At 36.0% G+C, this 15,467-nt stretch overlaps 1 protein-coding gene across 16 annotated transcripts in view; it reads right to left on the bottom strand.

The window, feature by feature from the left end:
* dip2ca (DIP2 acetate--CoA ligase C (putative) a) overlaps positions 1-15,414 on the bottom strand; it is a 199,064-nt gene extending 183,650 nt beyond the window's left edge. For all 16 annotated transcript variants that reach the window (XM_087309600.1, XM_087309586.1, XM_087309588.1 and 13 more), the window contains exon 1: positions 15,031-15,414. In XM_087309600.1, coding sequence (XP_087165726.1) covers positions 15,031-15,109 — 79 coding nt within the window. In that variant the 5' untranslated portion in view covers positions 15,110-15,414. The remainder of the gene's footprint in view (positions 1-15,030) is intronic.
* Positions 15,415-15,467: the final 53 nt, after the last annotated feature.

Below are 15,467 nucleotides of genomic sequence, written 5' to 3'. Positions count from 1 at the left end.
GATTAAGTTCACAGTACTCATTAGGATTAGTTTTTCAACATAAATGGTTTGGTGCAATCGGTTTCCTAAAAATGGTTTGAGTTACCTTAACTTTTGGGGATTTACAGTGTATTTTTTGACTGACAAACAGACAAGTTGGAAACTCTGAGCTTAACAAACTCACATTTATAGAGTCAGAAAGACTGCATTAACAAATGGATTTAACACATCAATATAATCTTCCTGACATGACTTGAATGCATCAGTTGTTATTACAACATGCAACACATGCTAATTTTTTTATTCATTATTTTGAATAATAATTTATTCAAAAATTATTTCTCTAATTATAAAAGATAACAGGCAAAACATTCAAATTATCAGTACAATCAGTACAAAATACATTCAGACATAGTCCAAGTTATTTAAAGTTCACAGCAAAGATAAAATCCACACAACACACAACAAAAAGTTACATCCTCAAAATCAGGACATGCTTTCAGCTGCTGTAAGGAAACAAATGACGGTATTTCCGAAACGCATTATTTACAGCATTATGAAACGCCAGGTGTCTCCCTTCCTATTTACTCAGCACATTCTTCTGTAATCAGGACAGACGGCGGGTTTGGAGGAAATGAGCTTACACCTTTCACTTAGCTACAGGTTTAAAGGTCAATATGAGCCGGATATGGTCAGAGCTCTTTTGAGAGTTTGGTTACAAATGTAGCATGAAGCAAGTCTGATAACACGGGCGTACAGCAAGAAAAATGCACTCCATTCCCAGTATAAAAAATGCGCCAACAGTGAAAGGAGATTTAACTTCACTGAGGCTGTGGAGCTAGTCAGCAAGGTGTGAAATTGTTTACAGCCTTTCATAAGGCTATAAGTGGCTCCCTCACTAATAAATGACGCAAATTTGAGCGTTTATTAAGTGTACGTGGGTCTGTAAATAATACCAAGCAGTTCAAGCTTGGGTTGGTATGAAATGTAACAGTTTGAGCTTGTTCATACGTCTCTCTTTTTCCATCGACGGCTCCAGTTATGCTACGCTGAACTGATGCTACCAGCTTATCTCATAGGCATCCTATGACACTCATCCAACAGTCACAACAACAACAATGCAGGGAAAAAAGAAAGAATATTTGTGCATAACATGTGGGACAACTGGATGTGTGCAGGCATGTAACTTAACCTCTAAATAACCTTGATGATTTCATACTGAGACTTTATGTGAAACATATGTTAACAAGATTTTGCGTGATCATAATTTGTTTATGCTCATGTAATACGATATGTTTGTGTACGCGATAAAAAACAACTTTGTTTGACCAATCCGCTCTATTAGATCTTAACATCTGCTTTGAGTGGAGGGTTATGAGGTCAATGGACAACAGTGATTGGATGAAAAGCGGCGGATAAGCAGTTTGGAGGTCAGTAGGATGACATAATCCCACAAGGCTAACAGCAGTCAGAGGAGATTTGCGGTAACAGATCTGCTTTATTATCACGCTTCATGAAGACGTAACTGCAAGGTGGCTATCTTTGATGGTGTATTGCATCAAACAAACATGTCTGATTTACATTTCACCCCAAAATAAAACTAAAGTAGCAAATTAAGCTTTCTTTAAGCATTGTAACCTTGTTTTGGTAAAAATAAAAACATATTTTCGATTAAAACAATGTCATTGTAGAGCACTAGGATGTTTTATGTAAAAGGAACCTATTAATGCAAGATGTAAAATAAGTCTCTGATGTCCTTACAGTGTTTATGTGAAGTTTCCACTTAAAATACCACACAGATTTGTATGTTTTATACGTCTCTAAAAACTGCCTCTTTTAGGCTTTGATTTTAATTGTGCCATTTTTGTGACTGTCGCTTTAAATTTACATGAGATTGTGCTCTTTTAAAAAGCAAGTGGAGCTACGAAAGCCTGTGTGTCAGCATAGTGGCAGACTGAAAAAAGAATTAATGTCCTATGCTAATAAGGGAGAGACTGCCATTAATGGGCGGGTCTTTCCCACTCTGATGACATGTACAAAAGGAGAATGTAGGGCTATATATTGTTTCAGCATCGATATCGCAATGTGTGAATCAGCATGACAGAATATGTGATTTGTGGGGTCATTTCAAAACTTTAACCTTAAAACTGATTGAAAGAGCTTGTGTTTTTAAGACCTGTGACTGTGTAAGATTTAAGCAAATTAAAACCAAGAGGTTATAAAATTATATAAACCTAAATTAATTGTGTTTAATTATTTAAACAATGAAGACTATACTGTTATTGTATATATTTTACTGTTATGGTGTTATTTTATAATTGTATTATTTTTCTACCAATACAGTTCTATTACACAGAAAACCATCAAACTCATTTGTATCTGTTCAATTGTGTTGTATTTTATGCAGATACACCTTTACAAAATGATCCCAATCAAAGTAAAATAATGAATTAATTCAAAATAGAGTTATAAGTCCTCTTGTAAAATTATATTCATTTCACAATATATATCCAGGGTTCCTGCAGATTTCACCAAGTTAAATGTAGGACTTTTAAAGACATTTCTAAGACCATTATGAATGGAATTTTAGACTCATAAAGGATTTGTCAAATGGCCCGGATGGAAAAGATTTTTATTTGCTCTATAAAAAAATTATTATAATTTAATACATTGAATAATACAATAATAAAAAAATAATTAAAAAATAATATTTTAGATTTTTCTAAGCAAAAAATTTGTGCAAAAACAAGCAAGCTCTACTTGTAGTTTTTTCCAACATAAACTTTCTTTAAAATAAAAAAAGAAATTAACAAATAGATTACATTACATCACAATATTTCAGTAAATTTAAGACTTTTTAACACCCTATGGAAACCTTGGATATCACAGACAAACTAAATATCCCAATGTAAATTTTTGTCCATCATCGTGCAGCCCTATAGGAGAATGTCAAAGTGTTTCTGCAGACTGTTTTTATGAAATGTGATTATAGAAAAATTAATTAATACATTTTTACCATTAGAAGCTGGTTATATTCCCACACTGCTGCCACACGACAGCAGTAAATCCCTCATAAAAGTGATTTTTGCATAAAAGGACCCCTTTAAAAGTATTATGCTTCTCATGAAATAAAGAAATGCAAATTACACAGTACTATGACCTATAAACACTCCCATATCTATTTCATATTAGAAGCTACTATATAAAATATCTAGTAAATGTGTATCAAGACTTTTTGTCCTCTGCTCAGAAAATAAAATAAATGAAATATAAAACAGATGCTCTCAAAAAAGGACTTAAAACTCCAGTGTCTTGTTTTAATGTGTGAACCTTGAATCTGTCTTTAATGCATATTTAAAATATGCATATTATAAATTAGATATCACTTCACACGTGTGGATAAGACATGTTTTGCATTACGGTAATAAGAAATGGGGGTTGAGATGAGGAAATGTGCCCAATTATCATGTCAATGTCACAAATTAAAAATTCTAAATGTAATTTCTTAATGACTGTCCTCACATGTTCACTTTTCACCCAAGTGAGGTAAAAAAGGAAAAAGAGCAGGTATCATTCCATTAACCTCCATTTGCATCATGAGGAAGTGATGCTTACAAGGAAGAAAGAAAAAGCGTTGGTGTGAACAAGGAAGTGCAGTTGATTATTTTTCTATGCAATACAGGAAAAACGGAAAAACAGGGACTCATGGAATTTGTTCCTACTGAGACTAAAGAGAAAGAGAGAGGAAATGATGTCAGCCACAGCAGAAGCTATAGATACACAAACCGTACATTTCCAACTAAATCTTTCAGACAAATCAGTTAGCAAACGTCGAATATAACATGAAAACTGCAGGTAAAGCAGTCAGATGTCATCTGTTTGGCTCAGCTTAGGAATAATTTATGGCATTTAGCAAATGTCATGATCTCCCCATGTCCAGGCACAGGTGACAGGCAGTGACAGAACCTCAACGCTGCTATCCTGCACCACACGCGGCGTCACGACCCCACAGCACAGCCTCTGTCGGCTCTCATCATCAGAGCCCATAACACAACATGCTTCCTCTTGTTTCTTCATATGCCATATAGAGACTAAAAATATACTCTTCAATATCTTTACTACAGAATAAGTCAATAGGCTTATATTAAACTACGCACTTTTATTTTTAAATCTATTTTTGTTAGTTTTATTTTTATTTATTAGTCACACTACACAATGAGCACCAAACCAAATCACACTTTGATCATAACCATTTGCTTGATCTAAAATTCAGGAAAAACAATACAACTCTATTTTAATAAATTTTTGTAAGCAATTTCTTTCACATTGTTTTGCCGATTTTCCAGTCCTCAGTGTGACACAATCAACCCAGGCTCATTCTGAAAACGTACCCCTATAAACTTTTATGGGTAGCATCAAATACATTGCAGAAGGTACGTTTTTTGCGGTTTTTCTTTTTTATGAATCCACTGTGTAAGCTTTTTGAGATCTCAATTTTCTCTCGCGAGTGCCATTTGTGCCTGCTGCTTTCACGTAAATCCAAAAGAGGCTGCTGTCGACTGACTGACTGACTGACTGACTGACTGACTAAAAAGCAATCCAATCTTCACTGGACTCGAACCCCATCGTCAGGGTCAACTCGGAGGTATATGGAGGTATGGTGGCCAGCTGGTAAGCATGAAAAAGGAATGTGTCATAGCGCCCCATAGCGTTTATTTTAAAGACGAAATGCAGCCATACAATAGTCTGGCTACATACTTCGTGATCTCCAGAAATGTACTTAGGGCTACATTTTCTAGAAATGAGCCTAAGTTGCATACAATCTATCAGACTGATTTTTCGGAGTTTATTATTTTGTTGAACATACACTGCAAAAATGCTTTAGATTTGGGTTTCTAGCCCAAATATCTAAAAATTCTTAAATCATACTCCAAAATGAAGTGAGTTTTTCCTTAAAACAAGCTAAATAATCTGCCAATGGGGTAGCATAATAATCTTGTTTTTTGTTTTGACATAAGATTATTTTGTGATTCTACATGGCTGTGCCAAGTACGCAACATCATATCACAGATTCATGGAATTGATTTTCCATTGGATCCAGAGATATGTTTATTGGGCGATTATACAAATTCTAACCTCCAGCATAATCATTCTATTAAGCTTACTGAAATGTTTTTGACAATAGCTAAAAAAAAGTATTCCTTTGAAATGGGAAAGACATTTATGTACCAATTGGACTATGGATCTCAAAAGTTTGCAACTGTATACCATTGGAGAAGATACTCTTATAGAGAAAAGAGTGAAGTATTTAAAAAGATTTCGAATCCATTTTTAAATTATATAAAAACAGTACCACATAATTTGATGTGACAAAGTTTTTCCCTATTGGTTTATACTGTATCTCCTCCCTTTTTTATTCATTATTATTTTATTTATTTGTTTTGATGTTCTGTATTGTTAACTTTTGAAAAAGCAAAATAAATGTAAGTGTATAATAAAAAAAGGGATTATTTTCAAAGCTTTACAAAAAATAAAAAACACTTAATTTTGGCATATTATTTCCCAAAACAAAAAATATGCTATGTTTGTCAAGAAAATGCTTCTTGATTTAAGAATGTTTACATATTTGGGCTAGAAACAAGACTGTAGTGTAGCTGCTAGTAATTTTTTTTTTTCTGGATATTGTGGTTTATATTTTCCTGGAATCTTTGATGAATAGATTTTTTTCTTATTTTATTATATATAATTTGATTATGACACATTTCTTTCCAACTAATAAATTACTTTTTCAGTTTTCTTCTCTAAAAAAGGCTTTCATAATGGGAAAAATATTTGAAAGACCTTATAAAATCATGAATACAAGTGTCAGTGGTCTAAAAAGATATCAACACATCAATAAACCATCTTCTCATACAGAAATAATCCTTTGAACTGACATTTTTAACAGACAAGGCCTCAAGTCGGGGGTCAAATAGGGGTTTCTTTCTTCCACAGCCAGCGTGAACCCTGTTTAAAAACTTGACCTTTTCACTTACTAACAGTGTGACCCTAAGGGTGAAATGAGATCCATTCATCCTTTATTTGGCATGAACGAGACTAATACTGAGTTTGAAGAATCAGCATTCATTAAGATTCTGCCAGCACAGACTGAAGACCACTGAGAAAAACTCCATTCCAATCCAAGTCAAGCAAATCCAAACGAGTGCTGAACTAATTATTCAAGATGATGAATAATCATTAGTAATCACTAAATACGTTGTTTATATAACATACTTGTACTGTGTATATATATGTATATATAATATGCAAATCATGTATATATGTTTGTTATGTATAGAAAATGTTAAATATTTTTACAATATTGCCGGGAAAAGATTAATCGCGATTAATCACATAAAAAAAAAAGTTTGTTTTTACATAAATATTTAAAAAAGTAATGCACCCTTTATTCAAAAATATCTCACCTGTAATATGTGACCATATTTACTGTACAGAACTTGTCAGTGAACTGTGAGGGGAAAAAAATAAATAAATGAAATAATCATTCATTAATTGTAATGGAGTCAAAATGTTCATTAATCAAGATTATGATTTTAGGCCAAATCCCTACACAGTACACACACACATTACGCAAATACAAACTTTTATTTTGTTGTTACAAACCATGTTTATCAAACCATGGAGGCACTGAAACACGTGATAAACTGTATACAAACTTTAAGAAACACAATATCGCCCTTAAGGACAATCTAGGTTGAGTAAACAGATGCAAATCTATCTTCGCAAACTGATGAGCAGACGTTTGGTAATTTCCAGGCCTTTCATCCCGTGCCAGCACACTGAGATAATCACCTCTCCTCGAGCGCAGTGCTAAACAGCACCACAAGCTAAGCTGGAACGGCAAGGGAGCATCTTATTTCTACAAAGGCAAACACAAACACAAACGGAGGTTCAGAAGAACCATACAGGGCTGCAGAAAGAGGGAACCGAGCCAGAATATTCCCTCTACCGCAATCATAAAGTGAGGCAAAACGTTTAAATGCAAAACCAGCTGATTAAGGCTAACAAAGCTTGAAGGGCAGCTAAAAATACTCATGTCCACTTGCAAGCCTGTGATCATCTTAAAGTGAAGTTTTACTGAAATTACCTTGGAATCTAAAAAGGTCGCAACAGATTTCTATTCTATATTCTAGTCATATTATTAACTACAATAACAACAGCAATTCATTTTCTAGGACTTAATTACTAACAATAATTAGACAACATTAGACAGTGGTTTACTCTGAAAGCTCTTTGTATTATATTGTATTACATCACTTTATTATTTAAAAATTTATCAGATACTGTAATAAAAAAATCTGACAAATGTCACTTATTATGGTCATTTTAATATTTAAAACGGCAATTTTTCTAACCTTATTAGATGCTCCCTCTGTTATGTCAGATCCTTACACTTATAAGTGATAGTTCATTCAAAATAAATGACAATTTCTTCAGCATTTCCTCACACTCAAGGGGATCTAACATTTGAGATTCTTTCTTTTGTTGAACGCCAAACAAGATATACTGATGAATGTTTGTTATTGACAACATGTGGTAGAAACAAATAATACTCAATGCCTGCTTTTTACCCAACATTCTTCAGAATATCTTCCTTTGTGTTCAATAAATGGAAGAAACCCAAAACAGGTTTGGAACAAATGAAAGGTGAGTACATGATGGCAGAATTTTCATTTTTATCAACCAATCAAATTAAATCAACAAAACCCTGAAGCTGCTTAGAAATTAGGGATCTATTGCCAAAATGTAAAAAAAAAATAGACAAAACTAACAATTTTGTGTCCACATTTGGAGACTATTAACAGATTTGTATGCTGAGAAACATAAATCTTGACTCACACTTTATTTTAAGATACAATTATCACTATTGATAAACCCTCAACTATGATTTTGCCTTGATATACTCCCAATTTGCTGCTTATTAATAGTTATTATAATGTAGTAGTTGGGTTTTATTGACTAAGATTAGGGATGTAGAAAAAATATTATACAGAATATGCACTTTAAGTACTAATAACCAGCCAATATCTTAATAATAAGACACCTGTTACACTGTTGACAATTTTTGTAAATTACACAATATTTAACTGTAATATGAACTGTATTTTACAGTAGGTCTGTTATGCAGTATGTAACTGTATTTTAAAAAGGCATTGTGAAAATTACTGTATATTTTACAGCAGGCGTGACCAGCCCTGTTCCTGGAGATCGACCTTCCTGCAGATTTCAGTTGCATCCCATATCAAACACACCTGCCTGTAATTATCAAGTGCTGTTCAGGTCCTAATTAATTGGTTCAGGTGTGTTTAATCAGGGTTAGAGCTGAACTTTGCAGGAAGGTCGAACTCCAGGAACAGGGTTGAGCACCACTGTTTTACAGTAATGATATACAGTACATACAATTCTGTAAATACATAGACAGCAAGATAAATAGTGCTGTAAATGTAATTACAGTACTTTCGCTCTTATTAATTTACAGTAAGACCCTGTATACACAAATACGTTTTAGTTTTAAAAAACAAAAAAAAAAAATATCCACGTCCAACCTGGTGTTTCACCTAGCATTTCTGAGCACCGCTCTGTCTACACTTCAACGCTGAAAATGCACATCACTTGACCACACACAGTGGCATGCGTTGCTGCGCATGCGTGCGTCTGAGCTCCAGGCTGTCAGCGGGTGCTTTGAGCACACCTCCCCAGGTGAGAGCAGCTCATGTTGGACAGTAATAAGGGATCTACAAGGATCTACCTCTGGATCTAATCTCACTATATTTGTTAGACATGATAGTTAATTCATCCTGTCGCTCTAACGACATATTCCCCAACTTTGATCTTTTGAACCTATTACTTGTTCTCAGGTAACATGTTTTGGCTGAGCACAAAGATAAGTTAATATATTAATTTATGTGACCACGTACACTGATTCTGCAAATTTAACTGATTGCTTGCCTTTATTTGCTACAATGTATAAGCTTATTTTATGTTATACTTTTATAATGGCCATTATTGATTATTAAAACTAATATTCAGCGAGAGAGTATGTTTCGTATTTTCAATGAAAATGAAAGAAGGCAGTGATGTTATAGGATCCGTTTTATTAAAAATATGCATGCAGCGAAGATGACGCTCATATAAATATGTAGCTACATGACGCCTCAAACATTTTTGGTATCTTTTAAGTTGCTAATATTAAAATGAAAATTGACAGTTCCTTATATCATGTTTTTATTTTATTAAGAAAGTGAAACAACGTAGCCAGGGTGATGTGAATGTTATATAGAACACTGTTCCTTTTGAAGATTCATCCAACGTGTCCTTGGGAGTTTGTTTTCCATATCAAACTTGCGAAGTCGAACCTACAAGGAGAGGATGCAAGACTGAACTTTGTATACCTAATATTGAGGAAAAAGCCCCAATCAGATAGGCGAATGTCTGCAGCCTTGCCTACATTTTCAGATATCTCCGTTTTCCCCCATCCACACTGGCACAGAGCAGCAGCATTTTAAAATTAAAACAGCCACTTCAAGGTTTCCAAAATGCTCTATTTTCATTGCTCAAAAACTCTGGGGTATTGTGGACGGATAGTGCAACCATAGCAAAACTGACACATTTTAAAACTAAAATGTATTAGTCTAAACGTTATATCGTTTAAGTCATTTGATATGCAGTGACATGCAGTCAAATATTTCGATAAGCAGTCCTTAGAGATGCGGTGACACGCAGTCAGATAATTCGCCGAACAGATCCACCACTTTTGGCCCTCATAAACAATCATAAAGCTCTCGTGCTGCAGGAATGAGGAGGTCTGCTGAAGGTGCGCAGCTGTCGTGCAGTGAGGCGTTTGCGTCTTTAATAGGGATGTAACGGTATTGTAAATACCGTCATACCGCAATATTAAATTTTTTCGATATTACCGAAGTCGCATGACTCGGTAAAACTATAGGTCTTCTGAGAAAATTTGCTCAGGCGAATGAAGCGAACGGGAAGTAGCTGGAACTTCATTTCCCATCAGCCCCGGCGTGGCCATAATCCTTTGCGGTCTGTTGTCGCTACAGATCCAGTAATGCGGAAATGGAGTGTGCTGCTAGTAGCGGAGATGAAAAAAAGATGGAAATGATCGAACCTAAAGCGGGTGTTGTCGCCGCGCGCGTGCTGAATAGCGGTGCTGTCGCGCGCGTTCTGATCAGCTATGTTGTGGCGCGCGTATTGTAAAGCGCCGAGGGGGGGTTGAGCGCGCATACTCAAGAGAGGTGTTATCGCGCGCCTACTGAAGGGCTGGACTGGACGGAGGTTGTGTCGCGTCGCGGGGGCACTTTTGATCGTTTTGGAAGGGCATTTTCTATCCAAGACTAAAAAGGGCATGTGCACTGCACAGGTTGAGCCCTATGTGTGCACGTGCCTGCAAGTTGGGGAATACGACTAATAACAGTCATGGGGACTGCAGAAACACAGCACACTGTTCAGATTGATGCAGACATTGACTTGTACCGCAAAGAGATCTCTATCTCACTCATGGTTTGTCCTCTCAAGTGGGGGAAAGACAATGCACAACGTTACCCCACTGCTGTCAACATGGGCCAAGTCATATCTCTCTTGTCCCAGAATCCTCAGTCCCAAATGAGAGGGGTTTTTTCTGTTGCAGGGGACATTGTAAATACTCAGAGATACCAGCTTTTACCAGATTATAGTTATATGATAATTTTCCTTTAAACCCATCTCTATCTAAGTGAGTGATTAAATGTTAAATGTGATGAGTTTTTAACAATACTAAATTGAAACTTTATTTTTTTACATGGTTTAATAATTTTTTGTTATTAAAATTGAAGTTCCTGTTTCAAAGCTAACAGATAGATGGCTAATTTGTATGTCATTGACACTTTTGGCACTTTTTTGGGAGTATTTTCAAAAGTTTTTTTTTTCCTGTAAATGATTCAATAAATACCGTACCGTGACATTCATACCGAGGTATTACCGTACCGTGAAATTCTGATACCGTTACATCCCTAGTCTTTAATAATCTACGGCAGTTTGCGTTCATTGAACAGTAAGATAAACAGTCCCTTAAAGTCACATCTCGCTTTTAGTTTCGGGCTTTGGCGCGTTTTGCACTCACACTACAAGCATACCGCGCCCAAGCCAAAGTGAACTGCGCTCAGGCCCACCTCTTCCAACCGGGCCAGGGCCGGCCAAGTGAACCATGCCTGAGCCCGATTCATCGCACTCACACTTCTCAAATGATACGGGAAACGGGCCTGGGCACGGTTCGGATAGCATAGTGTGAGCATGCCCTACTGTAAATTCTACAAAAAAGTGTTAACAGCATAATAGTGAGAATTGATCTGATGCCTTTTTTTTCACTGTGAAAAACTCACACTTTTGGTCCGGACTAAACACACTAGAACAATAGAACCTCAAGTGTAAAAACACCCTTAAACATACTAGCTTAAGACTTTTTAGCAAGGTTGAGATAATCCATGTTTGGCTGATGACATGTATTGTATAAACAAAACACATATAGCCCTCATCCTCATATTTTGACCTCATTTAAGCAGGTTCGGCTTTAATTAGGGGCGTCAGACACTTCCATAATTCACACCCAGCATTTAAGATCATGACTTAATTAATAGAATTTTAACATGTAATGGACCGTTTAGTACCATAATGCTTTGTGTGAGTCTACACTAAACAAGTGTCAACCAGAGGTCTTTGAAACCTACTGACTGTGATATGTTTGGTATAAAATGATGCAGTTTTTCCTGACAGAGTCTTTAGTATCATTTGGAGACAAAGGTCTGCTGGAACTTTGAGGCAGGGTAAACAAATGCACAAGCACTTATAGCCTTAAATGGTTCAGATCTACACACAGCAGACAGTTGCACATCTACACACACACACACACACACACACACACACGTTAGAAATGAACACCATGCAATTGAATTAAAGAGATAGTTCACCCAAAAATGAAATCTCTTTCATCCTTTACTCACCCTTTACTTGTTTTGAACCTATTTGAGTAACTATGGAAGTCAATGGGTACCATCGAACAACATTTTTCAAAATATCTTTTTTGGATTCAATAGAAGAAAGCAACTTATAAAGGTTTAAAACCACATGAGGAAGAGCAAAAGATGAGGTAATTTTCATCAAAAAATGAATTTTTGGATGAGCTAAGGCAGGAAATGGAGCACAGGTTACTAGTTCACTCAAACCAGTTTGTGTTAGATGCCAAGAGTGTCAACACGATAAATTATTGTAATTTTACATGCCGGGGTTTCTGATCGGGTCTAAATATTATCAGTATGCATAAACAGAATGATGTATTATAATGCCATGTTAAGAATACCAACTCTGAGCCTGGTTGATACATTCGGCTTTTTTAGCATAAAAAGATTATTGGTAGACTCAATATTAAGTTAATACATACTATTTAAAAGGTCAAAAGATACACTCTGTAGAATTATTGGTTGTGGATTTTTTTTCAAGTAAATTTAGACTTTTTAAGCCATTTCACCCGAATAAGTTCATATCTGACCCAACGTTGTGTCACAGAAGCCCAGCATTTATATAATAATAAGTGTCCATGCAAAAATTACCTTTGCTGTTTGTTCAAACCACTTAAAATGAGCTAAAACAGCACAATTCTTGAGGGTTTTTTTGTGACAACTCAATTGTTTTATGTTCAATCCACTTAATCGATAATAATCATTTGTAAAGTAAAAATTTGTACTTTTTTCAGAATTTAAAGGTTAATATGGCATCAGAACAAGTCTACTTCTGTCATGACAGGAGCATATGCTTCATAATAATGTGTAATAGTTTTGAACGCACCATTTTATGCTCCTATAATCATAATATCATATATTTAAAAAGTGTTAATCTAATGTTATTGAATTTATGCAGAGTTAAGACTATTATTTATTATTTATGGAAAAAATGCAGCATCAAGTGCATCTTTTTGCAGTGTAAAGGTGGCATACAGATGCTATACAGTATAGAAGTCATAAAAAAAGCACTGCTCCATTTTTGGCTCAGTGCAAGAAGAATCCAAAGTCAGAACACACTAAGTTTGGTGCTGTCACAACAAAAGCATAGATTTCATAATGTATAACTATACAGAACTATTTGTTCTGTATTTGCATCTTTATACTATAATCACATTTTTTTAAACAAAAGCTTTTTTTGTTGTGAAAACCTTCAGGTGTAGGTTTTGCATTATAAAGATGGTATAACGATGGTATACAATGTGAACCGCCTTAACACCTGAACCTGTCAGGACAAGAGCATCTGTTTCCTAATGTATTATTAAATGTGTACATTTTATTCATAATTTTGTAATAAAAAACATGTTAATTTTAGTAGTTTTATGAAAGTATTATTGTGCATGTCTGTGCAGATTCAGATGCAGCTTTTGCAGTGTTAAAAACGGCAGAAAGATTGGATACACTACAAAAATACACTATACTGCTTTATTTGTGCTTCTGTGCTAAATGACAGCCTTAAAGTTTGTTGATGATTTATATACTTATATGTTCTATTGCATTATAAGACCATCAGAGCATATTTTGTGGTATAATAAATGCAGCTTTTGTGTAACAGAAACCAAATACGCTGTGAAAAAATATATATTTGCTGCATTACTGTGCAAAATGACAACCTTAAAGTTTGTTGCTGTCCTGACAAAAGCATACGTTTCATAATGTATACCTCTATAAAGAACTATGAGTTCTGCATTTGCATCATTTTACTATCTTTTTTAAAAACTAAAACTTTTGTGAGGTAGAAATGCAGTTTTAGGCAAAGGTTTTTGCATTATAAAGATGTAATAAAGATGGTATGCAACATGAAAACATTTCTGCTTCTGTGCAAAAAAGAAGAACCGCCTTAACATTTGGACAAGAGCATCTGTGTCCTAATGCAATATTCAGTTAGTACATTTTTATTCTTACTTCTGTAATAAAAAACATGTTAATTTTGAGTAATTTTATGTCCATTAGTGTACATGTCTGTGCAGATTCAGATGCAGCTTTTGCAGTGTTAAAGATGGCAGAAATATTGGACATGCTATGAAAATACATGATACTGCTTTATTTGAGCTTCTGTCCGAAATGACAACCTTAAAGTTAGTTTATGATTTGTATCATTAAATGCTCCATGTCATGTTTTTATAATGCTGATTTCACATTATAGTAGACCATCAGGACATATTTTGGTGTTATAATTAATGCAGCTTTTGGGTAACAAAAACCGAATACGCTGTGTAAAAAAACAATATTTGCTGCATTACTGTACAAAATGACAACCTTAAAGTTTGTGGCTGTCGTGACAAGAGCATACGTTACATTATGTACCACTCATACATCCATCATTTCGTGCTTTTATGTTCATAATTTCATACTGACAAACCATAAATCATGTGTAAACCAATATCTGCAGCATAACTACGCCTGCATCTTTTTGCAGAACAAAACAGAGCCTTATATGAAGGGAATAGATGGAATAATGGCGATGCATTTGTAGGAAACTGAACTGCTTGTTTACCAAACTGCTGGTGTACAGAAGACGTTACACTAGCATAAATAACAACACAGCCACAGAAATTCAAAACCATCAACGGCTACATGTAGATTCCACGGCGGAATTTCGAACGCTCGGTCCCTAGGGAAACGCGTTTTCAGAATCCTAACGGAACAGAAAGAATCAATTCCGAAGTCTTTGGTCTCCTCAAGGTCAAATAGATACATTGTAACAAAGAGAATGCGGCGGGAGTTACATCAAACGAACGAACGCCCTTACGAACGCAAGCTCCGCGCTGCTGCGGGGATAATAATTGGCTCCAACATCTGGTGTTGGTTGTGTTGGTATGGTTGGTGGAGGTGGTGGTGGGTTTTGGGGTGGGAGGAGGAGGAGGAGAGGAGGGGGGACGTTAACGTATCCTCCGCAACAACCGTATTGTCGAGCGAAATAAGTCATTTAAAATGCCACTCATACCTTCGGATAACTCCAGCTCCAGCTCAGCCAATCTGGCCCGCACCTCCAATGGAAGGGGCAATGCATCGCGGTCCGCCATTGTCCGTTCAAAGGGGTAAAAATCACTCTCGTCCTCTTTCTTCGACTCTTTCAGCGCGGCTGCCGTTTCTCCGAGTCGCAGCGGTGCATAAGGAGGGCTGCGGGAGACGCGTGTCCAAAAACAAACTGCTCGGTGAACGGTGCTACTCGGGAGATTTTCTGTCCCTCTCAACGAAGCCCCGCCATATCTGAAGGGCTCCGCCGTTGGAGTCAGCAGTGGAAGATGTGGACTGTCAGTGCGGTGAAGCTCACGGGTCGGAGCGCTGTGTGTGTGTGTTTCTCCAGTCTCTCCCTCTCTTTCTCACTGTCACTCTCTCATGACGCAAGGCGAGTGTGGTGTTTTTGGCCGCAAGAGGGCG

Source organism: Danio rerio, chromosome 24 (assembly GCF_052040795.2).
Source record: "Danio rerio strain M-AB ecotype USA chromosome 24, GRCz13ab, whole genome shotgun sequence".
NCBI classification, from domain to species: Eukaryota; Metazoa; Chordata; class Actinopteri; order Cypriniformes; family Danionidae; genus Danio; species Danio rerio.
Note: the sequence above shows the minus strand (reverse complement) of the source record. Positions and strands in the feature narration are given on the sequence as shown.